The following is a 26,958-nucleotide window of genomic DNA, read 5'->3' on the forward strand; positions in this document are numbered from 1 at the left end:
GCATTACATTTGTTTCAACTTTTTATTCCTTAATTGGGCAGAGTTTTATGTTTTTGCCTCCCTTGACAATTGTGTGACTGCCAGTTACGAAATACATTGCAGCCTTCATGCATGTATGTGTCCTTGCAATGTTGCTCAAAATAACATTAATTTCTCAGTTGGTTTAGCTTAAACCTTTCTTCTGGACATTCGTCAATTTGCAATGTTAACTTTTGTTTCTCTCCTTACCAGTCCTACTGGGAGTATTTTGCATTTCTGTCTTGGTTTATAATGCAATTTGAGAATTGTTACAGAGCAGAAGGTCCATTGTGCCTGCACCAGCTCTCTTGGTTCCATGGAAAAGCTCAGCAGGTCGAGCAGCACCTGTGGACAGAAATCAAAACTGTACCTCAGAAGGGTCAAAATCAACTAGGCAAAAGTGAGGACTGCAGATGTTGATGAAGGGCTCCTGCCTGAAACGTCGATTTTCCTGCTCCTCGGATGCTCCCTGACCTGCTGTGCTTTTCCAGTACCACTCTAATCTTGCCTCAGAAGGGTCACTCAACCCAAAACATTAACTCTGATTTCTCTCTGCAGTTGCTGCCAGATGCTGAGCTTTTCCAGTAATTTATGTTTTTGTTTCTGATTTACAGTTCTTTTGGTTTTCACTTTGTTCCATACTCTTTGCAATCTATACAAATACTTATTTAATGCACTTTTAATGCTTTAACTGTTTTATTTTAAAAATATAATTGAGAAACTTTGTATGTTGCCCCAGTGCATTTGAGATTGGGACAACTCAATGTCACTCAGAGACCTTGTCTCATCAGTCGTCTCACTGATGCCCCGGGACCCAATGCCGGCCCGAGTCTGCGCAGTACCGGATGGTTCACCTATTCTGTGCCGGCTGGGAGTCTGCGCGATGTTTTCATGACGTTCAGTGCCGTTTGGGAGCCTGCGCGGTGCAGTCGTGATGTGCCGGATGGCCGGGAGCTGTGTGATCGTGACGTCCAGCACCGGCCGGGATTCTGCGCGCTGCTGTCGTGATTTTCAACGACGGCAAAGCGTCTGCGCAGTGTTGATGTGACGTCCAGCGCCGGCCGGGATTCTGCGCGCTGCTGTCGTGTTTTTCCAGCGCCGGCAAAGCGTCTGCGCGGTGTTGATGTGACGTCAAGTGCCGGCCGGGATTCTGCGCAGTGGCGGACCGGTTCGCACCTTGTGTCCCTTGCTCTGTCCAAAGGGACGTCCTCGATGGTGTGACTGCGGGAGGGCGACACTTGTTCCGTTGTCCCTGAGGCCGGGAGAGGAGCGTGACCAGCCGGAGTGATGGGGGGCTACTCGAATGTGAAAGGTAATTGTGATAGCCGGGGGCCTAGTTGTGTCGGTGAGGACCTGGCCTTGGTGAAGACCCCCCCCGCCCCCCTTCGTCCTTGGGGCAAGCTCCTGCTTCGAGGCTACCCCACCCGGTCACCGGCAGCTCAGAGCAGGGGCTCGGGAAAGTGTTTGCTGCCAAAACCGGGGATTGGGCGCACCCTGCGATACGCTCTCTGCAGTAATGTCAAGGGGGGGAAGGTCACCTCCACCTTCCCCCACCCCACCCCCTCCCTCACTCCCTCCCTGAAAAAGCAGGTCAGCATCCCCCACCTCCTCAAACACACCGGGACCCTCTGGGAGAATACAGCAAATGCCTTCTCATCAGTGAATTCTCACCAGGGTGCTCTGGTTGATCTTTTAATGGTTTAGTCTGCTGCTGACATTGAGGCCCGCCTCACCAGGTTCAGGATCACACTGCTCCCTCATCAACAACTCTCTCCTTGCTGCATTTCCACAGGTTTACTTTTAACCCATCAACAACCTGTTAAAAATGTGTTTACTGGTGAAAGTGCCCGGCCTTGTTTGATAAGGAGTGCATTAGCTAGCGCAGTGCTTAATGAAAGGCTATGGCGTGATGTTTGACCAGCGTGCTTTCTGTTTTTTTTTCTAATGTTGACTTAAATCTTATTACATCGACAATACATAGCTCACTTGTGCAATTGCATCAACCAAGTTATCGGTTCACTAAACACGGGTTGCAGAAGCATTTTAATTCAGAGGAATTACTCCATTTGCAGATTAGTTATTGGAATTTATAAAATTAAACTGATACTAATGTGGAATGTGACATGAATGTGCTTTGTTATTGAAGGTGTTAAACTTGTCAATAGTATGTAGCTGAAATATACTTGTTTTTTTCAATGGCTTCCTTACTATACGATTCCATGTCATAGCTGTGATGCACTTACAGTAATGCTCTGGAGGCAATATGGTCGCAAATTGGTCTCTATCCAGCTGTATCAGTCCGCAAGTCAATGGATTAGCATAGTGTGCCAAAACTTCTGTCACTGGCCATAGTCATTTTCTGTTCAATCTGCCTTCCTGGACTTTGTCTCAGATTTTTTTTTTAGATTAGATTACTTAGTGTGGAAACAGGCCCTTCGGCCCAACAAGTCCACACCGACCCTCTGAAGAGCAACCTTTTCTGTTCAATCTGCCTTCCTGGACTTTGTCTCAGATTTTTTTTTAGATTAGATTACTTAGTGTGGAAACAGGCCCTTCGGCCCAACAAGTCCACACCGACCCTCTGAAGAGCAACCCACCCAGACCCTTCACCTAACACTACTGGCAATTTAGCATGGCCAATTCACCTAACCTGCACATTTTTTTTGGACTGTGGGAGGAAACCAGAGCACCCAGAGGAAACCCACACAGACACTGGGAGAATGTGCAAACTCCAGACAGACATTTGCCTGAGGCGGAAATTGAACCCGGTACTCTGGCGCTGTGAGGCAGCAGTGCTAACCACTGTGCCATCGTGCTGCCCACAATTTTAGATGAGATTGTCCTTAAGTTCTTGTTTGCCTTGGCTTCCAAAGTTCAAGTGGTTTCTGAGTGAGTCTGGTATATTCAAGAGTCAATGTCCTTTGCAGTCTTTCTGTCAGCAACACTTTAAAAAGAAATAAGGCTGGTTTTTCTCCTGGGTTGTCACTTCAGTTTAAACATTTGTGAAATTTTACAGTAGATATTGTATAAATTAGTTATTACATCACAAATAGTTGCAATCAGCATTCACTATCACAGTAAGATGCGTGTGCAATCGTTGAAATCAGCTTGTTAATAAATTGTGCAGTTAGGTTAGATAGATTTTAGAATTCTAATCAATCAATTTACCGTTGGTAATATGTTTTAGGAATCCGCAGTTAACAAATAGTCAGTTTTTACAGCAGAGAATGAGGCCCTTTGGCCCATTGGCACAAAAACAATCATCCGATATCTATCTAGTCTAATCCCATTTATCAGCACTTGATCTGTAACATTTTATGCTTTGACGTTTTAAATAGTTGTTAAGTCTTAAGGATTCCTCTACCACCCTTTTAAGCAGCGAGTTCCAGATATTCTGATCCCTTTGTATAAAATACTTTTCCTGACATTCCCTCTAATATTCCTGTTCCTCACCTTAAATTTGTGTCCCCAGTTATTGACCCCTCTACTAAGGTGAATCATTTCTCCCTATCTATCCTGTCTGTGCATCTCAATCAGGTACCTCAAAGCCTTAATGAAAACCAAAAATAATTGCAGATGCTGTAAATCAGAAACAAAAACAGATTATTGGAAAAGCTTTACAGGTCTGGCAGAATCTATGGAGAGAAATCAGAGTTAACATTTTGGGTTGAGTGACCCAACCTTCTCTGTTCTTAGATTATGGTTGTTTTCCGACGTAATCTCTCTCCATAGCTGAATCACTCCAGCCCAGGCACACACTGGCAAATTTCTTCTGCACCCTCTCTAGTGCAAATTTACATGTTTAATTATTAACTGAATTAATACAAGAGTTGTGTCTTGTTCATGTGTAGCATTCTTGTCTCTAATTCAGCAGCTTGAGATTTCAAGCGCACATACTTGGGCTCAGCACTTCTGTGCATTTGGAAAAAGTGTACTGTTGGAGTTGCTATCTTTTGAACATGGCATTAGTTTGTCGGACCATCTGGTCTTTTGAATAAACATTAAGAGAAAAAGATCCATGGCACCTTTTTGAAGACCAGGGAGCTCTGACTGTTCTGACCAATATTTAGAAGTAATCAAAAATGTTGATGGAATGTGGAGTTTATCACACATGGTTGAAATGTAAAGGAGAGGAGGTTAGGCTTTGGTTGTGCAGAATCCTAATCAGACTGCCATCAATTTTGAGTGTCATTGGGTTGTTTAAAAACTCGATCTTTGTCCATCTGATGTGAACCATAAGCTATGTTTCCACCATTAATTATCAGTAAAATATTGTAAATAGTTTGAGGCTAATAGCACTTCTCCCTGACAACAAATAGGTTAAGAAGTTCCAATGGGTTTTCTTGATGCGGATTGTTTTCAATACAGTGAGCTGGATTTTATGGTCAGCAAGAATCAGTGGTGCTCTGTGCTGGCCTTGAAGAAAGCTTCCCACACAGATCCAGCTATCCCAGTGCTGTGCATTTCTCTTCTCTGGCAGTTAAAATACTTGGAATTGCACAGTAAAATAGCGGGGAGGACGTCAGCACAGCTTTGTTGAGGGGAGGTCATGTCCAATAAATCTGTTAGAATTGTTTGAGGAGGTAACAAGCAAGTTAGACAAAGGAGAGCCAATGGATCTGTTTGGATTTCCAGAAGGCCTTTGTCAAGGAGGCTGCTAAATACGCTCAGAGTCCATGATGTTAGGGGCAAAGTACTGGCATGTATTGATGATTGGCTGATTGCAGAAGGCAGAGAGTTGGGATAAAGTGGTCTTTTTCAGGATGGCAGCCAGTGACTAGTGGAGTTCAGCAGGGATTATTGTTGGGACCACAACTATTCACACTATTCATTAACAGTCTGGACGAAGGAACTGAGTGCATTGTTGCTAAGTTTGCAGATGAACCAAAAATGGATGGAGGGGCAGGTAGGAAGCAAGGAGGCTGCAGAAGGATTTGGATATGCGAGGTGAATGGGCAAAGAAGTGGCAGATGGAATACAGTGTAGGAAAGTGAGGTTTATGTACTTTGGTTGGAAGAAACAATGAAGACTATTTTCTAAAGAGAGAAAGGCTTCAGGTTTCCAAAGCACAAAGGGATCTGGCAGTCCTAGTTTTGGATTCTCTTAAGGTTCATGCAGGTTCTATTGACAGTTAGGAAGGCAAATGCAATGTTAAGAGGGCTAGATGACTAGAGCAGACATGTTCTGCTGAGGCTGTATAAAGCTCTGTACGACTGCATTCAGAATATTATGAGCAGTTTTGGCCCCCGTATTTAAGAAAGGATGTGCTGGCCACAGAGGGGGTCCAGAAGGGGTTTACAAGAACAATCCTGGGGATAAAGGATTTGTCATAAGAAGAGTGGTTGAGGACTCTGGGTCTGTACCTAATAGAGTTTAGTGGGATGATGGTGAAATCCAATTGAAACTTTCAGAATACTGAGATGTAGTTGCTACTAGTAGGAGAGACTAAGACTTGAGGGCACAGTCTCTGGATGAAGGGATAATCCTCTGGAACTGAGATGAGGAGTTTCTCTGTGGAACTCATTGCTGCAGAGGGCTGTGGAGGCCAAGGCATTGAGACAGAGATTGATTCTTGATGAGTAAGAGAATCGAGGTTTACAAGCAGAAGATACGAGAACGGAGTTGAGAAACATATCAGTCCTGATCAAATTGTGGAACAGACGTGATGAATGGCCAAAGTTTCTCCAATCTTATGGTCTTAAATTTAGCAGCAAGCATGCAGAAGCATCAATGTCAATGATCAGAATAAGCAGCTAGTCACATTTATAAATTCTTATCTGCAGCAAACCAGAACATTAAAAACATCTGCAACACAAATTCCCAGCTCGGCGAACAGAACCACTACAACTGATAATCCTTCACTTAATGTGGAGGTGCTGGCATTGGACTGGAGTGGACAATGTCAGAAGTCACACAATGGAGAAAGGAGAAAGTGAGGACTGCAGATGCTGGAGCTCAGAGTCTAGAGTGTAGTGCTGGAAAAGCACAGCAGATCAGGCAGCATCCAAGGGGCAGGTGAATGACGTTTCGGGCATGATTCCTGATGCTGTGCTTTTCCAGTACTATGCTCTCAGAAGTCTTTCAATACCAGGTTCTGGTCCAACCGGCTTGTTTGAAATCTCAACCTTTCGGAATACTGCTGCTTTGTCAGGTGAAGTCACCCAATGAAGGGTCAGCACTCTGAAAGCCTGTGATTTTAAATACACCAGGTTATAATCCAACAGGTTTATGATTTCTGCCCTTTTTAATCTATTTAAATTTTCACATAGCAAAATAAATTATGGCTTTAGAAGCTGATGTGTATAATTGTTTTATTTGATAAAATTTATCAGTTTATAAATATAAAATAAATTTTTCAGGGCCATTGAAAATGTTTAATGATAATTATGAAGATTGTAAGCTTTAATTGCTTGGACAATTCACTCTGGAAGGACCTCAACATTGCACCCAGTGTATCAGTATAGAATGGCAGAAATTTATGGATTTCTAGATTATTTTGCATATGAATGAACTCCTTAAATTGCAAAGTTAAAAATCACACAACACCAGGGTATAGTCCTACAGGTTTATTTGGAAGCACTAGCTTTCAAAGTGCTGCTCTTTCATCAGGTGGTTGTGAAATTGCGGTCCTTTTCATTGGGGCAACACTGTGGAGTACCAATGGGAAGCACTGACAGTTTTACCATAACTATCGCACTGTCCTCTCTGGGTTAGAACATAGAGATCATTACGATTTCCTCTGCATTGCATTGCAAATTCAGTGACAGTTTTCACTACTATTTTAGACATTTAATATCGTGAGTTAGGATAGCTTTAGCTGTTGTGTCCATTTCTATGATGCAGTTTTTTTAATTCAACAAGCCCCTCAGATTTATAGAAGCTAACATTGTGTAGTATTTATAACTGCTGTTGTTTTGTAATTTAAGTCTGATTGTTTCTAAAAAAAAAAAGCCTTGATCGCTATAATCTACAGGACCTGATTTAAAGTATTAGCATATTTGGGAATGTCTTCAATGTTTATTTAGAGAATGTCACTTCCGGTTTATTCACTTGGGGATTCCAATGTTTATCTTTTAATTGCCCAATACAAATAGTTAACAGACTGATTTTTATTTGGAACCTTGATGCTTGTAAGATAAGAATATGTTTTTACAAATACTGCCCTTTTTCAACTAAAACAAGTAATATTGTCATACATTTGTGCTCAGGTTTACATGTTAGTTATAATACAATGTACACATCATGAAGCCTGTCTTTAACATAAATATTAGTTTAATTCACACCATCCCATAATTTGAACTTGAGACTGTTCAGCACAATGATTTCTTGGTTACTTAGTTCATTTCTCTAGATGTACAGTTTTCCACTTAATTGCTGCCATTGTATATAATTTAGGAAAATTCATGTATGTTATTTAATCCAATTTTTTTGTGTTCTTGGTTTAAACAGAATGGGTTGCAGCAATTTCGCTGACAATTGGAGCAGCTGCTGTTGGTTACCTCGCCTACAGATCTTTATATTCCAGAGACAAGTGCCGTAAATCATTGGTTAATCTCGACATCCAGAAGGATACCCCTAAAGTTGTGCATGCATTTGATGTTGAAGACCTAGGGGATAAAGCAGTGTATTGTAGATGCTGGCGGTCTAAACAGGTAAGAATGTTAATTTGCTTACCCCATTACATGTCATGGGAACATTGTAAAACCGAGAAGAGTGAGGCAATATGATCCCTTTTTATCCCAATGGATGCAGGATGGACCGCAAAAGAGCGAGTGGAATGATGAATTGGACAAATATGTTTGATGAAAGTAAGGGGTATATGGGATCTATTTCCTGGTTACTAGATCTCTATTCCAATGTTCCTATTCAGTCTGTCTGTTTTGTTTTCAATTTAGTAATGTGAAAATGTAAAACTTTTGCATCAAAATGTAAATGTTAATTTTTAAGTATGTCTGAAAAAGAATCATGACTTGTCATGAAAAGTAATATTTCATTTGGGATGGTGTTGATTTTTGGAGGCAGTGTGAATAGGGAATTTTTTTAAAAATTCATTCATGGAATCTGGATATCTTGGGTTAGGCCAGCATTTATCACCCATTCCTAGTTGGCCTTGAAAAGATGGTAGTGAGCTGACATCTTGAATCACTCCAGTCCTGGGGTAGTGTTCATTTAGAACTAAGAATCATCCTATCCCAGTGGTCTTTCTCACTGCCCCTCAACACCACTATCCTGCTGCTGAAGAAAAAATTGAACACCAAGTGTCAACAAATCTGGAACCAGCCGTTAACCCTGGAGGACCACTAATCATCCTGCCTGTCCTCTATTTGAATTGCAGGATGCCAGATGTTCTTTGCTCAGACTTAGCAAACTGAAGGAAGTAAACCAAATCAATTGGACCAAAGAAAGGACCAAGTTAGCAGAGATGGAGTGAATCCTTAGAGTATAAAGGCATAGGGGTATACTTAAGAGGGAAACCAGGAGAGTAAAAAGGAGACATGAGATAGCTTTGGCAAATAGGGTTAAGGAGAGTCCAAAGGGATTCTATAAATACATTAAGAACAAAAGGGTAACTAGGGAGAGAATGGGGCCCCTCAAAAATCAGCAAGGCACCCTATGTGTGGAACTGCAGGAGATGGGGAAGATATTAAATGAGTATTTTGCATTTTGCTTTAGAATTTCCTGTGGAGAAGCACATGGAAGATATAGAATGTGGGGAAATAGATGGTGACATCTTGAAAAATGTCCAAATTACAGATGTGCTGGATGTCTTAAAATGCATAAAGATGGATAAATCTCTAGGACCTGATCAGGTGTAACCTAGAATACTGTGGGAAGCTAGGGAACAGATTGCTCGGCTCCTTGCTGAGATATTTGTATCATCAATAGTCACAGGTGAGGTGCTGGAAGACTGGAAGTTGGCTAATGTGGTGCCATTATTTAAGAAAGGTGGTAAGGACAAGCTAGTGACTGTAGACTGGTGAGCCTGACATCAGTAGTGGGCAAGTTGTTGTAGGGAATCCTGAGGGACAGGATTTACATGCATTTGGAAAGGTAAGGACTGATTAGAATAGTCAACATGGCTTTGTGCGTGGGAATCATGTCTCACAAACTTGTTTCTTTTTTTTTGAAGAAATAACTAAGAGGATTGATGAGAACAGAGCAGTGAACGTGATCTATATGGACTCCAGTAAGACGTTCGAAAGGTTCCTTATAATGGACTGGTTAGCAAGGTTTGATTACAGGGAATACAGAGAGAGCTAGGTATTTGGATACAGAACTGGCTCAAAGGTAGAAGACAGAGGGTGATGGTGAAGGGTTGTTTTTCAGACTGGAGGCCTGTGACCAGTGGAGTGCCACAAGAATCGGTGCTGGGTCCTCTACTTTTTGTCATTTACGTAATGATTTGGATGTGAACATCGGAGTTATAGTTTCTAAGTTTGCAGATGACTCCAAAATTGGAGATGTAGTGGAAAGCAAAGAAGGTTTCTTCAGATTACAACGGGATCTTGATCACATGGGCCAATGGGCTGAGGAGTGGCAGATGGAGTTTAATTCAGATAAATGTGAGGTGCTGCATTTTGGAAAAGCAAATTTTCGCAGGACTTCTACACATAATGATAAGGTCCTGGGGTGTATTGCTGGACTACAGGTTCATGCTTCCTTAAAAGTGGAGTCTCAGGTAAATAGGGTAGTCGCGGCGGTGTTTGATATGCTTTCATTTAATGATCAGAGCATCAAGTATAGGAGTTAGGAGGTCATGTTGCAGTTGTACAGGACATTGGTTAGGCCACTTTTGGAATATTGTGTGCAATTCTGGTTTCCCTCCTTTAGGAAAGATGTTGTGAAACTTGAAAGGGTTCGGAAAAGATTTACTCGGATGTTACCAGGGTTGGAGTGTTTGAGCTATAGGGAGAGGCTGAATAGGCTGGGGCTGTTTTCCTTTCAATGTCGGAAGCTGAGGGGTGACCTTATAGAGGTTTATCAAATCATGAGGGGCATGGATAGGGTAAATAGACAAGGTCTTTTTGCTGAGTTGAGGGAGTCCAGAACTAGAGAGCATAGGTTAAGGGTGAGAGGGGAAAGATTCAAAAGGGACCTAAGGGGCAACTATTTCATGCAGAGGGTGGCGTGTGTTGAATGAGCTTCCAGAGGAAGTGGTGGAGGCTGGTACAATTCCAGCATTTAAAAGGCATCTGGATGGGTATATGAATAGGAAGGGTTTAGAGGGATATGGGCCAAGTGCTGGCAAATGGGACTAGATTAGGTTCGGATATCTGGTCAGCATGGATGAGTTGGACTGAAGGATCTGTTTCCATGCTGTCCATCTCTGAGTCTAAGATCACAAACACTAGGAAGTAAGTAGGGCCTCAAAGTTCTGTTCCTTGATTTTTTTTTTAAACCTGTGATCGTTTCCTTCTGTTCGCTCTGAGACCAACCTGAGAGTAAGTGCTTGCAAGTCATTTGTTCCTGTTATCTGCCCGATACTTGGGCAATTGGAATGAGAACAGGATATCGGTAACAATCAATGTAGATGGGAAATTTATCTTGTCACTGAAGTAGATGCGCCTTTTCAACTTGAAACTGTGCAGGACAGTGGCAAGTGAAAGTACATACAGATATTGTCCTATTAATAAATTTTGTCACCTGAGCTGGTTCCTTATGATAAGTCATCCACACTAGTTCACCAATGTTTACAAAGTTTGCTGCTTTGCACTGAGCTCCTAAACTCAAGCAGTTGATGCAAATTAGGAATTGTATTACAGACAGCAGGAAAGCACAATGCATTGGAAGAAAAAAAATGGATGGTACACCACCAGCATAGTGTCAAGAAGTTGTGATAGGGCTGACGTAAAAATGTACAACAATAACGATATAGTCATCAAAGCTAACAAGGCTGACCCTCATTCGTGTCCTAATCAAATCATACCTTGGTTCTGTGTCCAAGTTCTGATCAGGATCTAACTGTGAAACTCAGAAGTGCTTGTGACATTCCCAGAAAAACCCCAGAGACTGATCTATATTGTAGAAGGAATGAGGAAACGTTAGTTCTTGTGCTTTTGAAGCCACATTCTGATCTGATACCATCCTGATCGGCATTAACTTTGCCAAAATTCTCAAGGCCCATTCTTTGTCTTTTGTTTTCATCTGATAAATTATCCAGAGAGATTGCCTTTTTGTTTTCTTTCTTTTGGAGTTATCAGTTTTGCCTGTGGCATATCTGTTTAGGAGTGTATATAACATTGGGGTTCCCTTATGCATATCAGGAGAAAGTATTTGTTCAGCGCATTTACCTTCTGGTGTTCCTTGTTTATAGCCCTTTGTGTATTTTTTGATTTGCGTTCGTTTCTCTGACTACTCAGACTGTAAAATTCCATTGCTGTCTTGAAAGAGTTTCTTGTTTTTTCACCTGTTGCTGTGTCATTCTTCCAAATCTTGTACTCATCTAATTGTATTAACAGTTACAACATCTAATTTTATCAATCACATATCCCCTGCATTTTGTGTTTACTCTTAATATTTTACTTATTTATTGAATCCATGTTCATCCAGTTACTTAATTTAACTAAGTTGTTGTAAAAGCTCAGCAGGTCAGGCAACATCAGTGAAGAGAAATCAGAGTTTGTTTCAGGTCTGGTGACCCTTCCTCAGGAATCTTCTGAGGAAGGTTGACCAGATCTGAAACATTAACTCTGATTTCTCTTCACAGATGTTGCCTGACCTGCTGAGCTTTTACAACAACTTCTATTTTTGTTTCTGATTTACAGCATGTGCAGTCCATTTAGTTTTTATTATTTTACATGTTCAGCACAAACCGTTTACGATGTTGTAAAGCAGTTGTCTGCTATTCAAGTGTTCTGGAATGCCTATTCCCAAAACTATCCAATTCACCTTAATTGTTTAATCTCTTTGCAGTCAGCTGGCTCCTGTTTTTAGTATTTCTGAGCCCAGATCATGGATCATCCCATTATTTTCTTTGGCTTGGGTGCTGTTACTCACATTTTCTGGAGGATGTCCAGGTCATTTAGTATTGTAGGACATGATTTATATTGCTTTTTATCTCTTCTCTGAAGCATGGTTCTTGAAGCTATTGTACATCTTTAATGACCAGCTATGCTCCGAACCTCTAATATTTCCAACTTTGCAGTTGCCCATTAACATTTTTTTTTCACTTGTCCTAGTTTATTTATGGAACAAACTTCACCAGTGGGAACATTTGCTGAGGGAAGATTTTAAATCCACTGTCTGAAGTCATTATGTTTTATATCCTTGCGTTGAGCACAGAAACCTTCTTTGGATTGGACACTGTCTTATAGGCCACAAAATGCATCAAAAATGGAGCCTGAAGAAATATTTTTTAATACATGTGCACTTTGTGGAAATCAAAAAAATCATTTAAACAATCAAAGCCATAAATTTCATCCTGTATGGTTGATCACTGCGCATTGTCCCTCTTTGCACTTAATCTGTCAGGAGATTTTTGACATTGTTGACCACACCATCCAGGTCTTAACATCTTGCCTCCGACAATGAGGTGGACCTTACTTTGAGATAACTTTAACTATCCAATCATATCCAGTGCAGCCAAGCAATGACTTATTTACTTGTGATGCAATTGCAGGTCATGGGATCAGGTTCCACAACTGCTTGCTACTGGCATTCATCTCTATTTCTGCACCGCTTCTCCATTGTTCTGACTGCCTTCTCACATTATATTTGGTGATGCACAATTTCCTCCTGTTAGATATTGGGAAGGCAGACTCCGTTGTCTTGCTTTCCTGTTCAAAACTTCACAGCCTCGCTATCATGTCTAACTCATTCCATAGGTGCTGTCTCAAACTGAATCAGATTATTTGCAAGCTGAGCCTTCATTTGCCAGCTTCACGATCACAAAGACATATTGCTTCCACCTCTACAGTATCCTACATCTCTGCCCCACTCCATCTGGAATCCTCATCCATAATATTGTTATGTCCAATTGGTACATCCGTGGCTCTCCTGACCAGCCTCCAAACACACACAGCATCTGTTTTTACCTGTCCCAGGTAATGCCCACCAATCATCAATGCAACCTGATTCATGTTGGTTATTAGTCCACAACATCTGAAATATTCAATCTTTTGCTTAAATTCTTGATGATCTCAAATTTTATCCATTCCTTGAACTGTCTGATAACTCCACACTCCATCTCTAACCTCTTAGAGTTATAGAGATGTACAGCACGGAAACAGACCCATCGGTCCAACTCGTCCATGCCGACCAGATATCCCAATCCAACAGAGTCCCACTTGCCAGCACCCGGCCCAAATCCCTCTAAACCCTTTCTGTTCATATAACTATCCAGATGCCTTTTAAATGTTGCAATTGTACTAGCCTCCACCACTTCCTCTGGCAGTCCATTCCACACACGCACCATCCTCTGCATGAAAATGTTGCCCCTTAGGTCTATTTAATATCACTCCCTTCTCACCCTAAACCTATGTCCTCTAGTTCTGGACTCCCCCACCCCAGGGAAAAGACGTTATCTGTTTACCTATCCATACCCCTCATGATTTTATAAACCTTGATAAGTTTACCCCTCAGCCTCTGAAGCTCCAGGGAAAACATCCGTAGCTTATTCAACTTCTCTCTAGAGCTCAAATCCTCCAATCCTGGCAATCCTTGTAAATCTTTTCTGAACCCTTTCAACTTACATAATATTATTCTGATAGGAAGGAGACCAGACTTGCACACAGTTTTCCAAAAGTGGCCTAACCAATGTCCTGTACAGCCGCAACATGACCTCCCAACTCCTGTACTCAATACTCTGACTAATAAAGGAAAGCATATCGAACGCCTTCTTCATTATAACTATCTACCTGTGACTCTCCTTTCAAGGAGCTATGAACCTGCACTCTGCGGTCTCTTTGTTCAGCAACACTCCCTAGGACCTTACCATTAATTGTATAAGTCCTGCTGAGATTTGCTTTCCCAAAATGCAACACCTTGCATTTATCTAAATTAAACTTCATCTGCCATTCCTCAGCCCATTGGCCCATCTGATCAAGATCATGTTGTAATCTGAGGTAACCTTCTTCGCTGTCCACTACACCTCCAATTTTGGTATTATCTGCAAACTTAGAAACTAAATGACAAAAAGTAGGGAACCCAGCAGTGATCCTTGTGGCTTTCCACTGGTCACAGGCCTCCAGTCTGAAAAATAATCCTCCACTAACAACCTCTGTTTTCTATCTTTGAGCCAGTTTTGTATCCAAATGGCTAGTTCTTCCTGTATTCCATGAGATCTAACCTTGTTGACCAGTCTCCCATGGGGAACCTTGTCGAACGCCTTACTGAAGTCCATATGGATCACATCTACCACTCTGCCCTCATCAATCCTCTTTGTTACTACTTCAAAAAACTCAATCAAGTTTGTGAGACATGATTTCTCACGCACAAAGCCACATTGACTGACTATCCCTAATCAGTCCTTGCCTTTCCAAATAAATGTACATCCTGTCTCTCAGGATTCCCTCCAACAACTTTTCCACCACTGACGTCTATAGATCCCTGGCTTGTCTTTACCGCCCTTCTTAAATAGTGGCACCACATTAGCCAACCTCTAGTCTTCTGGCATCTCACCTGTGACTATCAATAATTTAAATATCTCAGCAAGAGGCCCAGCAATCACTTCTCTACCTTCCCACAGAGTTCTCGGTCTTGGAGATTTATCCACTTTTGTGCGTTTCAAGACATCCAGCACCACCTCCTTTGTAATATGGACATTTTTCAAGATGTCACCATCTATTTCCCTACATTCGATTTCTTCAATGTCCTTTTCCACACGAAGCACTGAGGAAAATACTCGTTTAGCATCTCCCCCATCTCCTGTGGCTCCACACAAAGGCCGCCTTCCTGATCTTTGAGGGGCCCTATTCGCTCCTTAGTTACCCTTTTGTCCTTAATGCATTTGTAAAAACCCTTTAGATTCTCCTTAACCCTACTTACCAAAGCTATCTCATGTTCCCTTTTTGCCCTTCTGATTTCCCTCTTATGTATACTCCTATAGCCTTCATAATCTAAGGATTCACTCGATCTATCCTGACATAAGCTTCCTTCTTTTTCTTAATCAAACTCTGAATTTCTTTCGTCAACCAGCATTCCCTATATCTACCAGCCTTTCCTTTTACCCTAACAGGAATATACTGTCTCTACTGTTGTTGAGAATGTGTATCGGGTATGAGCAAGTTGGGAAAGAGTTAAGTTTTGAGTTTTGTGAAGCAGAAGGTTCAGCTAAGCATGACTCGGATCAGATATGAACTTGCAATTAACAATGGGGTGCTGGAGGCAAAGGTAATAGGTTAACAAGGTGGAAAAGCCATTATGTACAGCCATTTAACAATATTGGAAACATTCAGTATGTGAGGTCAGTTAATAAGCTGAAAGGTATTCATTATGTGAAACCAGTTAAGGTTAAGAACGTTCATTGTGTAACAGCAGATGGCTTAATGTTTACTGTTGATGCTCGTTGATTGTAATGGTCACCCAGTCAGTATGTATGTTGCCTTATCTGGATGATGCTCCCTGTAAAATGACTATATAATTCATTAATAAACTGCTATTCCAGAGAAGACAGAGAATTCCTGTATCTGTGCACATGGGCTATCGTTCTCTCTCCCTGCAGGACCTGCAATAAAGATGAAGGAGGTACAGCTGTACTGTGTCTCTGAGCATTTTGCTTCGACTGAGGGGGAGGAACGGGACAGCATCGTTATCTCATTTCTGAAGCTGCCCATTTTCCAGCCGTCCCTTTATCTACAAACTATTGTCCCCAGTCAGCATTTGAAAGTTTTTGCTTAATACCATCAAAATTGGCCTTTCTCCAATTTAGAACTTTACCTTTTAGATCTGGTCTATCCTTTTCCATCACTGTTTAAAAACTAATAGAATTATGATCACTGGCCCCAAAGTGCTCCCCCACTGACACCTCAGTTACCTGCCCTGCCTTATTTCTCAAAAGTAGGTAAAGTTTGCACTCGACTAAGGGCCGTTTCTGCTGCTTGCAATCTGCAGACCCAGAAAATAGCACCGTCTTATTCCTCTACAAAACACTACTGCAGGCTAGCTTAATACTTATGGCTTTTATTTTTAAGTTTAATCAAGAGGCATATCTCAATAAAACATATAATCAAGAAAGAATCTACTCTACTCACTAATGCAGACTTAAAACAAGACCAGACATAAATCTATTCAATCTGTTTCTGTGCTGTGACCTCTCTCAAACAGGTTCCTCCAAGATCAGTTGTGAATTTCAATGTTTGTTCATTTTCCCAAATGCACTCTGATATCCAGCGATACATGAATTCAACATTGAAGGCAGTAACTGTGCAGGTTCACTGCTGTGTTAGTTAGCAATGTGGGTTTCTTTTTCTCTTTCAGTCCTGCACTGACCGTGTGCTGCCTTTGTCTGTTCCCTCTCCTTTTTAAAAGTGCCATTGTTTTGCCTTTTTGTTTTCTACAATGTTCCAAAACAATGCAACAGCATATAAAAGAGTAATTGCTGCTCCTGGAATTCGAGGAAATCACATAAAATATTTCAAAAAAGAAGCAGCCTGTTACAGCCAGAAATTTTTCTCGTCCTTCATCTTGGATTATCCCGAATCGTGCCTTCACCCAACTGTAGGTGGTGATGGCTGTACAGCCAGCCTTACACTCTGGAATTCCATCCAAAACTCCTCTTTTAACATCCCCCTTTGTTGATCAGGTTATTAGTCTTCCCTCGATATTTTGTTCATTTTTCAGCATTGCTTAGTGTTTGATTATGTCTTGAATAGTATGTAGCTGTACACAAGTTGTTAATTATTCTCAGTGTGTCTCTCTGTTGTATATTCCCTTTTAAATTCCACCATTTCATTTATGCGTCTCCTGATTCCTCCTCTGAAATGAATCACTTCACAGCTCATTCCTGATGAAGGGCTTATGCCCGAAACATTGATTCTCCAGCTCCTCGGATGCTGCCTGACCTGCTGCGCTTTTCCAGCACCACACACTCAACTCTGTTCTCCAGTATCTGCAGTCCTCACTTTCTCCCACTTTATACGCATCTCAGTTTCACTGTCTAACAATGTTCTCTGTCCAGATCTGCTGCTATTCTCTCCACCAAAGGTTACACTTGCAAGTTTGCTATCTATTGGAAATACTTGAACTGTTGCTATCTATATCCAAAGGCAGGTACAAAATAAGAAAAAAATGGAAAAATTCCATAAAAAGTTAAAACCGTCTGAATTTTATCATTTGCAACATTTTGCTGACTCCTTGGAGGGGATCAATATAGACTCCCTCCAGTCCGAAAAAATATCTGTTCAGTATATACCCTGTGCTTTCTGTCCATTAGCTAATTCCTTACTGTCCCTTTAAATCTTATAGCTGTCAGTTTCGCTCTCAAGCCTATTCTATAGCATTTTATTGAATATTTTTTGAAAGTTTGTTACTTTACTTGAGCTTTACAACTGACATCATCCCTCTCCAAAAATGAAGTGAAGAAGAATTTTATTATGTTTGTGCATTAAACCTAAAACCAGAAACCTGTGCTTGAACTAGAAAACTAACTTTTTTTCTATTTTTTTTTGTATTTCAGTTCCCAATGTGTGATGGTTCTCACACCAAACACAATGAAGAAACTGGAGACAATGTAGGGCCACTGATAATCAAAAAAAGAGAAGTCTGATCTAAGGATATTTTAATTAAGAAACTGTCAGAACATGTTCTGTATCAATGTACAGATAATTGCACACCATGCAAGGTGTAAAATGAAATAGATGTAAGCTATGTAGTTCAGACCTTAATTTTTTATCAAGGTCCATTCTATGTGACTGTGAAAACACTAATCTTGGCCTTTATCATTTAAGATGTTCTCACAAAATGTCTGTGATTGGTGGTATTTTCTTGTGTGTGTGAAGTAAAATATTGTAGTAGTACAATGAAAATAATTTTTCTAAATTGTAGACATTATTATTTTGATCATTTTACAAAGTCAGATCAATAAAGGATTGAGTTTGAAATCTGTGTTCTACTATTTTTGCTAATGCTTTGAGGGAACAAAAACGTTTTTGTATAGCACCTTTCACAACCGCTGCACGCCTCAAGTCACTTTACTGTCTGTGAAGTATTTTTGAGTACAAAGCACAGTTAAACGATCGTTGCTTTGGGCTAGATGTAGGTTTACAAAAAGATGTTTTGCCCAAGTCTAAAATAATCTGCTTGCTTTCAATTTGAATGTGGATGAGAATGGGGGAAAAAAACCCTCTGCTCCAAGAGCAAAAAAACTCAAAAGGTGCCCACTTTCTCAAAACGCAGTCCAGTTATGATTTAAACTTTCTCATACTATCCGCATCCCTAATCAACTCATTCCACACATTCAACACTATTGTTTTATAAGAAAAGTATTTAAATAAAACCCATACATTACCTTTGTCAAAGTTAGGACTGAGAGATGAACAGCTTTGAAATCATTCAGAATCTCAACCACTTTAACAACATTTCCTTTGTGCATTTTCTTCAATATATAGACTCTAGTTGCTCCTTGCTTAATTACTTTCAGACAAGTATCAGTTTGATTTTTTTTCTGTAGTGTATTTGAATGTAAATAATTTACACAGCAAGATATTTTTATTTAATTGAACCAGTAAAACTTGCATGTTTTAGACAAAATGACTGGAGTACTTGTGTGGAAATAGGGCATTTTGAAACATGTATGCTTGATAAATCGTAAAACTTTCAGTATGTTTTTGTACTTGCACATAAATGTAGCAACTAGATAAATGTAAAACATTTTATACCATGTAAAATCTTTCATTTAGTCAAGAAGTCAATTCTCCATCATATTCCAATTCCGAAGTATATAAATTAGTCCCAGGGCAGAGGGAATTTGTAACTCTGATTACTTCATTCCTAAAAAAAAAGACCTTTGTTAAGTTAACTGTTGATTCTCGGGTCTTTTCAGTCATTAATGAAATGTGTGTTTCAGGTTATGTATTTCCGCATTTGAAAGAATGGTATTCTAAATGAGCACAGTTTACAAAAAAAAAATCGGTCTTCGATTTAAGACTGGGATCGGGAGAGTCGTTTTCTGTTATTAATCTTTGTCTCCACTGCTTTCTGGAGGAAAAGAATTCCAGTGTCGTTGAATGTTATCAAAGCGGAGGTAGGTAGTTTTTTGGCTAGCAAGGAAGTCAGTTATTGGGGATAATGAGAATATGGGGCTGAGCCTTTATCAGATATCACATAATTTCATTGAATGGCAGAGCAATCTCAAACGGCCTTCTCATTCTCATATGCTTGTCAGTATTCGTGCTTTTAACTTGCTGCATCATTGACAGTCTCGATTAAGTGATCTGGTGTAGCTGATCAGGTAGTACTGCACATCACTTTTCAAGACATAATCCGCACACCAGTCTCTACAACCTCGTAGAACAGTTTTGCTCATATATCATTTTTAGTTTTCTTTGTTTTATTTACTTCTCAGTTTAGATTTGTCAATGTAAATTTCCATGGCAAAGAAAGTCAAATTCCTGTTGAGGTATAGTTTCTCCTGCCTATTATAAACATCAGATGGGTGAATTGTCGGTCTGTTTGTGCTACTGTCCAGACTAATTTGTGTCCAAAATATCTACTTCTGTCAAATGAAATACTGAAGCCCTGAGAATAGACGCACAATTTCTGCTGTTCTCGGAATGAAGCAAATTGTAATGAAAGTTGAGAGAGCTTTGATGAGAGTCTGGATGTACAGAATTTACTTGGATATATTTACAGTTAGGAGTAGTGGAAGTGAAGAAAGCACTCATTTGTCATGCGCTAAAATAACTGTTCATAACTATCACAATCCATTGTTTACAACCCATTTATTTAAATTTCCTGGTTAACATGCTGGCCTCACGATACTTTTAATTTTCGTATTCTGGAGATATATTTACAATGGGAAATACATCAAAGTAAGGCAGGATTCATTTTCTTACACGTGTCTTGCTCAAGTGTGTCATGCAGTGGCCTGAGAGTCTTGCTATAGCTCAGATTGGATTGAAATTCTGACAACTACAGCATGTTCTTTCTCTGATATCACTAGCAAATGTTTCCAACAAATGAGAGAGTCCTTATTGTTTACTTGGGTATCAACATTTATACGCTGCTCGGGGGGAGCCAGACTGAAGTGGTTCACGGGACAGACATAGGACAAACTCGATTCCTGCTGGGATTGTAAGATTATAACCCTTTGTCATCATTACTTTCAAATGAATATTAGTGAGATATTTGTTGGAGCTAGAAGCAGCAATCTCGGATTATGATTGGATTGTGGAGTCCATTCTTCCCTGAGACTTTGACTAACTGAGGCTGATGCATTGGTTGTCAAGTGTTGCAAGCGTCACCTTCTGAAATGAGATGTTCAACTAAGGTCCTGAGTGCCTGCTTAGATCTTTATAGAAGATCTAAAGAAGAGATGTGGTCCTAGATTTCCACACTAAGTAATCTAATCTAATCTAGATAATGTTCATCACTCAAACAAAACAAGGGCACAGATCATTCAAGCCAAAACTGTGGATAGAAATCAGAAATAAAAATCTGTTGGGAAAGCTCAGCAAGTCTGATAACATCTGTGGACAGAAAGCAGAGTTACCATTTCTGGTCCAATGACTACTTAAGAACTGATTATAGCAGGATGAAGGGTATACATGCTGAAGGTGAGGTTGGAGGAGGAGCAAAGGATAGGTGGAGATGATGCTGAGAGAGAGTAATAGTTAGGCAGACAAAGGAAGGTGTAAAGGTCAGCCAGAAGGGAATCAATATCTGTTAATGGGGACCATTAGGAGCTGACAATGGTTAGTGAATTGCAGCAACTCTTGATGACGAGGCCTGATGTGTGGGAGTTGGCTTAAAGATATGGGAAAAGATGTTCAGGTACTAATATTATTGAAATCAACATCAAGTCCAGAAGGCTGCAGGGTTCAAAAGCAGAAAACGAGATTTTGTTCTTCCAGCTTGTGCTGAGCTTTATTCTGCAGCAAGCCTGAGACACAGATGTTGGCCAGAGAACCTGATGGTGTTGATCTGCTCATCTGACCAATCCATCTGTAGCCTTCTGTAACCTAAAACCACCTTCCTCACTGTCAACCACTCAGCAAATCTTTGTGTCATCTGAAAACTTGCTTATCATTCTCATCTATTATCACATATATATATAGAACAATAAAGCACCCAGCACTGTTCCATGTGATACCAGTCAGCCAGACAGCTTTTTCCACCATCCTCTATGTCCTACCATTAAGGCAATTTTTGGATCCAACTTGCCAAGTTACCCTGAATTGCATGTGCTTTTATCTTCTTTATCAGTCTCCCATGCAGGACCCTGTTAAAAGTCTTTGCTAAAGTCCATATTGACTACATTAACTGCACTGCCGTCAACTACACACCTGACCACCACCTCGCAAAATTCAATCAAATTTGTTAGGCATGACATCCCTCTGACAAAGCTATACTGACTCCTCTTGGTCAAATCTTTTCAAGTGGAGATGAATTCTCCCCTTCAGAATTTTTTCTAGTAATTTCCTTATCTCGGGTTTATCTGTAGAAACCTGGTTGAAAATTGGAATTAGCTGTTCTCCAGTCCTTTGGCATCTGTAATTTCCTCCTCATCTTCCACATATAAATCATCTAGAGCTGGAAGTGTGTTCACATTTAAACCCACGAAAACCTCCAATATCTCTCTACTCCCTGTATCAACCTGTTTAAGGACCTCACCATCCCTCTTCCCAAATTCTACATACTTCTCCTCCAAAGTGAAGACAGATGTGAAATATTCATTTAGATCAGATTCCCTACAGTGGGGAAACAGGCCCTTCAGCCCGACCAGTCCACACCGACCCAGTTCCCTCTGACTAATGCACCTAACACTATGGGCAATTTAGCATATCCAATTCACTTGACCTGCACATCTTTGGTCTGTGGGAGGAAATCCACACAGACACAGAGAGAATATGCAAACTCCACACAGACAGTCACCAGAGGCTGGAATCAAACCTGGGACCCTGGTGCTCTGAGGCAGCAGTACTAACCACTGTGCCACCCCAACCAACCTCTGCTCCAGGCACAGATTGTTTCCTTGATCCCTACTCTTCCCATAGTTATCCTCTTTCCCTTGATATATTTATGGAATATCTTAGGATTCTCCCTAACCTTATGCGTTTGTGTTTTCTCATATCCCTACTTTGCTCTCCTAATTGTCTTCCTAAACTCCCCTTGCACTTCCCTGACAGAGCGTTCCTGTCCTGGAACGGCAGTCTCATCTGGCTGCGCCTTCAGGATATTACGTCATTCGTTTGGAGCCCAGGAGCTGTTGACTATAAGTGATGAACTTTGTCTTAATTTTGCTTTTTTTTAAAATAGGTAGGACTTCTGTGCTGAACATTTATCCTAGCTTAAGCACCCATCCATGTACCTATCCAATTGCCGCTTAAAGGTCACCAATGATTCTGACTCTGCCACTCCCACAGGCAGCGCATTCCATGCCCCCACCACTCTCTGGGTAAAGAACCTACTCCTGACATCCCCCCTATATCTTCCACCCTTCACCTTAAATTTATGTCCCCTTGTAACACTGTTGTACCTGGGGAAAAAGTTTCTGACTGTTTATCTATTCCTCTGACCATCTTATAAACCTCTATCAAGTCACCCCTCATCCTTCGCCGTTCCAATGAGATAAGGCCTAGCACTCTCAACCAATCCTACCACAAGTAGCTGTTCCCAGTCTGCTTTGGCCAGATCCTGCCTGTTTTAATAAAAGCTGCCTTCCCCAAAACCAAGCCCTATTTTGCAGATCATCTTTCCCCTTTTCATTAGCAAACCTAAAACATATGATGTTGTGGTCTGCATCACTCAAATTATCTCCCACTACCAACTCTGGCTTTTTTAACCCAGCATTTGACAGTCCCTTGTTGGACTTTCTCCATATTTCTTGCTACTTTGCAAGAAATCTATCCCCTCTAAATATTTGCATGATGTCCCAATTAATATTGGGAAAGTTTCTATCTCTTAATATAATTACCCTAGTATTGCTTTTGCCCACCTCCTGGAATTGTCAATGTCGGCAGCTCTATCATCTGCTGACTATTTGCGGGTTTATAATACACTCCCAGGAGTTTGACTGTGTCCTTTTTTTAAATCACTCACAAGATGTCAGTTCCATTCTGGTTCAGGTACAGTCGTCCCACCTTCCTCAGAAATGGTCTGGGTAATCCAAGAACCTAAAACCCTCCCTCCTGCATCAATCGTGAGCTTCACATTCACCTGTCCCAATGTGTAGCATAATCTCTGCCTCATCACCCTCCTCCTTCAGTGACAACCCTGACCTTGGCATAGGGAAGCAACGACACCATCTTAGGCATTTCTGCGGCTGCAGGATGACTCTGTCAGTTCCCTTAACTAATGAATTCCCAGACTCTGTCACTCCTGCTTTCTTCTTCCTCCCCTCCTGTATTGTCGGGTCGCTTATGCTGCCAGAAGCCTAGCTCTTTCTGCACCCCCTTGAGGAACCAGCACCCTCATCAGCTTCCCAACTGGAAAACCGATTTATGAAGAGGAGCCCAGGGGTCTCCTGCATTACCTGCCTGATTATCTTTGACTACCTAGTGGTCACACAATCCCTTTTTTCCTTCAATCCCTTGAGCCCTCTTCAAATGTGCTGTCTATGTAACTCTTAGCTTCATGGATGAGCCACCATGTCTCAAGTTTCTGCAGTTGCGAGCACTTGCTGCACACATAGTCACCGAGGATATCGGCAGGGTCCACGAAATCCCACATATGATTGGTCACACATTCTACTTAGTTGATCTGACCTGCCAAGATTAGAACACAAACTTACTTAGTCTTACTTGATAATTTTTCTAATCACTCAATTTTAACAACATTTCCTTAACCTTAATTCTAGTCTGTTATTATTTTCTGATTTTTACTTGGCCCTGGTGCTTCTCAGTTCATCCCTTAGTAATCTCCCAGCTCTTGCATCCTTGCTCTGCTCCTGCCCCTGAAAACGTAGTTAGGAAAAAGAAGACAGCAGTGATAAAGAAAAATCCTCCTCCTCCTTCATTTACTTAACTCCCACACTTACCAAAGTGCAGTATTCCACTCTCTGCAGGTTGCTCTCTGTCGGAGTAGGACAAAAATTTGGAAGGGGGTAAATTGCCAGCAAGTGGCAAGGTAGATGAAGCAGTGTTTGGGTAGTGGTTGTAATGGAAGTACATATGGAACAAATTATCCTGACTGAGCAGTCCTTTTGGAGAGGAGTACAGCATCCTCAGGCCTTTATCTGCATGGAATAGATTACCATATAAAATTACCCTCAATGATAGTGACTCAGTTGATTCGTGTTCCTAAGGAATTAGACAGACACCAGCCAGATATACAAATGAACCTCGATTATCCGAATACCGGATTATCTGGCAAGATCACAAGGTCCCGATGATTAGCCAAACTATGATGTCCGGCATTCGATTACCCAGAATTCGATTAACCGTCTGAAATACTCCCTGCCCGTGTCTTTCAGATAATCGAGGTTCCTCTGGAACTGGTATTGCTGATTAAGGTTGTGGTGTTTGGGCCACTTGTGGTTCGGCAGTAGTATCCTTATCTCTAAACCAAGAGGCTTGGATTCAAGTCTCACCCACTGCAGAGGTGTGTTTTAACATTTCTGAACAGGTTGATTAGAAAATATTAAAGGCTGTTTAACAAAACACAGGAGGTGACTTAAAACTGAAATGTTCTTACGTTAATGTAACAGTGTCTACTCCCAGTGTTTTCATGGGGAGGCAAAGGCCTAATGGTATGAGCTGGACTATTAATCCAAAGACCCAGGTAATGTTCAGGGACCGAGGTTTGAATCCTGCCATGGCAGATGGTGGAATTTGAATTCAATGAAAATTATCGAGAATTAAAGGCCTAATGATGACCAAAGCACTGCCAATTGTTGGGAAAAACCCACCTGGAAGAAAACTGCCACCCTGACTTGCTTTGGCCTACATGTGACTCCAGACCCGTAGCAATTAGGGATAGGTAATAAATGCTATCCAGCAATACCCTTACAGATTAGATTTCCCACAGTGTGGAAACAGGCCCAACAAGTCCACACCGACCCTCCGAAGAGTAACCCACCCAGACCCATTCCCCTCTGAATGATGTATCTAACACTATGGGCAATTTAACATGGCCAATTCACCTAACCTGCACATCTTTGGACTGTGGGAGGAAACCAGAGCATCTGCAGGAAACCCACACAGACACAGGGAAAATGTGCAAACACCACACAGACAGTTGCCTGAGGCTGGAATCGAACCTGGGACCCTGGTACTGTGTGAGGCAGAAGTGCTAACCACTGTGCCGCTCCTATGAATGAACAAAGTAAAAAGCAGCCTAAATCCACCTGAACTAGCACAACCAATTTCTGTAATGATGTGCTGTACCTCTATCAATCGAGCAGCTGGTACAGGTTTCTGGTGGCGTCCTGCGCTCCCAATCAATTTGGAGTCAATCTATTTGCTATCGGTTCATGCTGATTTCAGTGCTTCATTGGTGTCGAGACTTGCATTTGTGCAGTTTTGCTGCTCTATCCCAATTAACAGGTGTGTCTGGCATGGATATATTCCTACTTACCTCCAATGACTCTCTTTTGCCCCTCCAAACTGATGAAGATGTGGTGTCGTCTTTTTTGGTAGGGATCTACTTCAAATAGTTTCAACTGTTACCCTGTTAAACTGTAAAGCCTGTGAACAGGGGCTGAATGGTAAAAGCATCTGGGCTCACAATGGTAGAAAATTGTCAACAATCAAATTGAGTGCTGGCGTCGGTGGGATCAATACCTGGACTGCTCTGAAAAGAGGAACCAAGTCAAGTCCCAGGTATGATTTTGCACACGTGTGCTTGGTGCTCCACCTAGCAGCGTGTGGTCATAATGCAGCTTAACTATAATACGATCTGATAGTGAATCAATCCCCAAATATTTCATGTAGGAAATAACTCCACAAAGGGCGGTACCCCATTACCAAGTCACCGATTATGTCCTTGACACTAATCCAGCTCCCTCAGAGCCAGCTCTCAGAGTGAAAAGAACCCCTGACACTCCTGTTCTTTTTTTTTATTTTATTGAACAGTACAAAAGACAATAAACAGAAAGCAGCAGTTCACAAACAAAACCTCAATATATACAAGGGAAAGGGCAGCAAAGCCAAAACCCAAACCCCATCATTCGACCAGTTTTCAGGGAGATGAGGACACACCTCAAATCTCATTTCCATTTATCACAAAGGTAACAGTAACAAACAGAGACAAGACAGTGCAATCAAATGAGAAACAGTACATAGAACACAGACCCAATATAGCTGAAGAGACCTGACACTCTTCCACACCACATACTGATCAGACCGTCCTTGCCTAGCCTTCCCGCAGACAGTTGTCGGTCTTCCGGTCTCTGGCCGCCCTGTATACGGATTGACCCTCCCCAGGTGGGCTTTTCTCTGGGACAGATGACAGCCACCGGCACCCGCGTACTAACCAAACCACCCCCAACCTGCTTTCCTACAGTCAGACTTCCAGTACCTGGCTGGTCTGCATACTGACTGAGCCTTTACCCTGTCCAGCCTGGGGCCTGTCAACCGCCTGGCTCAGCCTCCCCATGTATTGACCGACCTGCCCTATACCAGCTTTCCTGTGAGGACACTATCAGTTGTCAGGCCCCGCCCACCCCGTGTACTGACAGGCTCCTCCCAGCCCCCTTTCCTCCAGGTCAGTCATCAACCCTCCGGCCCCCAGCCAGCCTGCGGACTGGCTGCCCCTCCTTTGACCAGCTTTCCTATGGGCACGCTGTTAGCTGCTTAGATCCCAGCCACCCTGCGTGCTAACAGACAGTCCCCCAGGCCAAACATC

General features: G+C 41.5%; 1 protein-coding gene across 1 annotated transcript; it reads left to right on the forward strand.

Moving 5' to 3' along the window:
- The first annotated feature begins 1,172 nt into the window (after positions 1-1,172).
- cisd1 (CDGSH iron sulfur domain 1) lies at positions 1,173-18,056 on the forward strand. Its single transcript, XM_043712364.1, has 3 exons — positions 1,173-1,330; positions 7,468-7,670; positions 17,633-18,056. Exons 1-3 carry the CDS (start codon positions 1,306-1,308, stop codon positions 17,720-17,722), a joined length of 318 nt encoding a protein of 105 aa, XP_043568299.1. The 5' UTR covers positions 1,173-1,305; the 3' UTR covers positions 17,723-18,056.
- Positions 18,057-26,958: the final 8,902 nt, after the last annotated feature.

The sequence above is a fragment of the Chiloscyllium plagiosum genome, chromosome 22 (genome assembly GCF_004010195.1).
Source record: "Chiloscyllium plagiosum isolate BGI_BamShark_2017 chromosome 22, ASM401019v2, whole genome shotgun sequence".
NCBI classification, from domain to species: Eukaryota; Metazoa; Chordata; class Chondrichthyes; order Orectolobiformes; family Hemiscylliidae; genus Chiloscyllium; species Chiloscyllium plagiosum.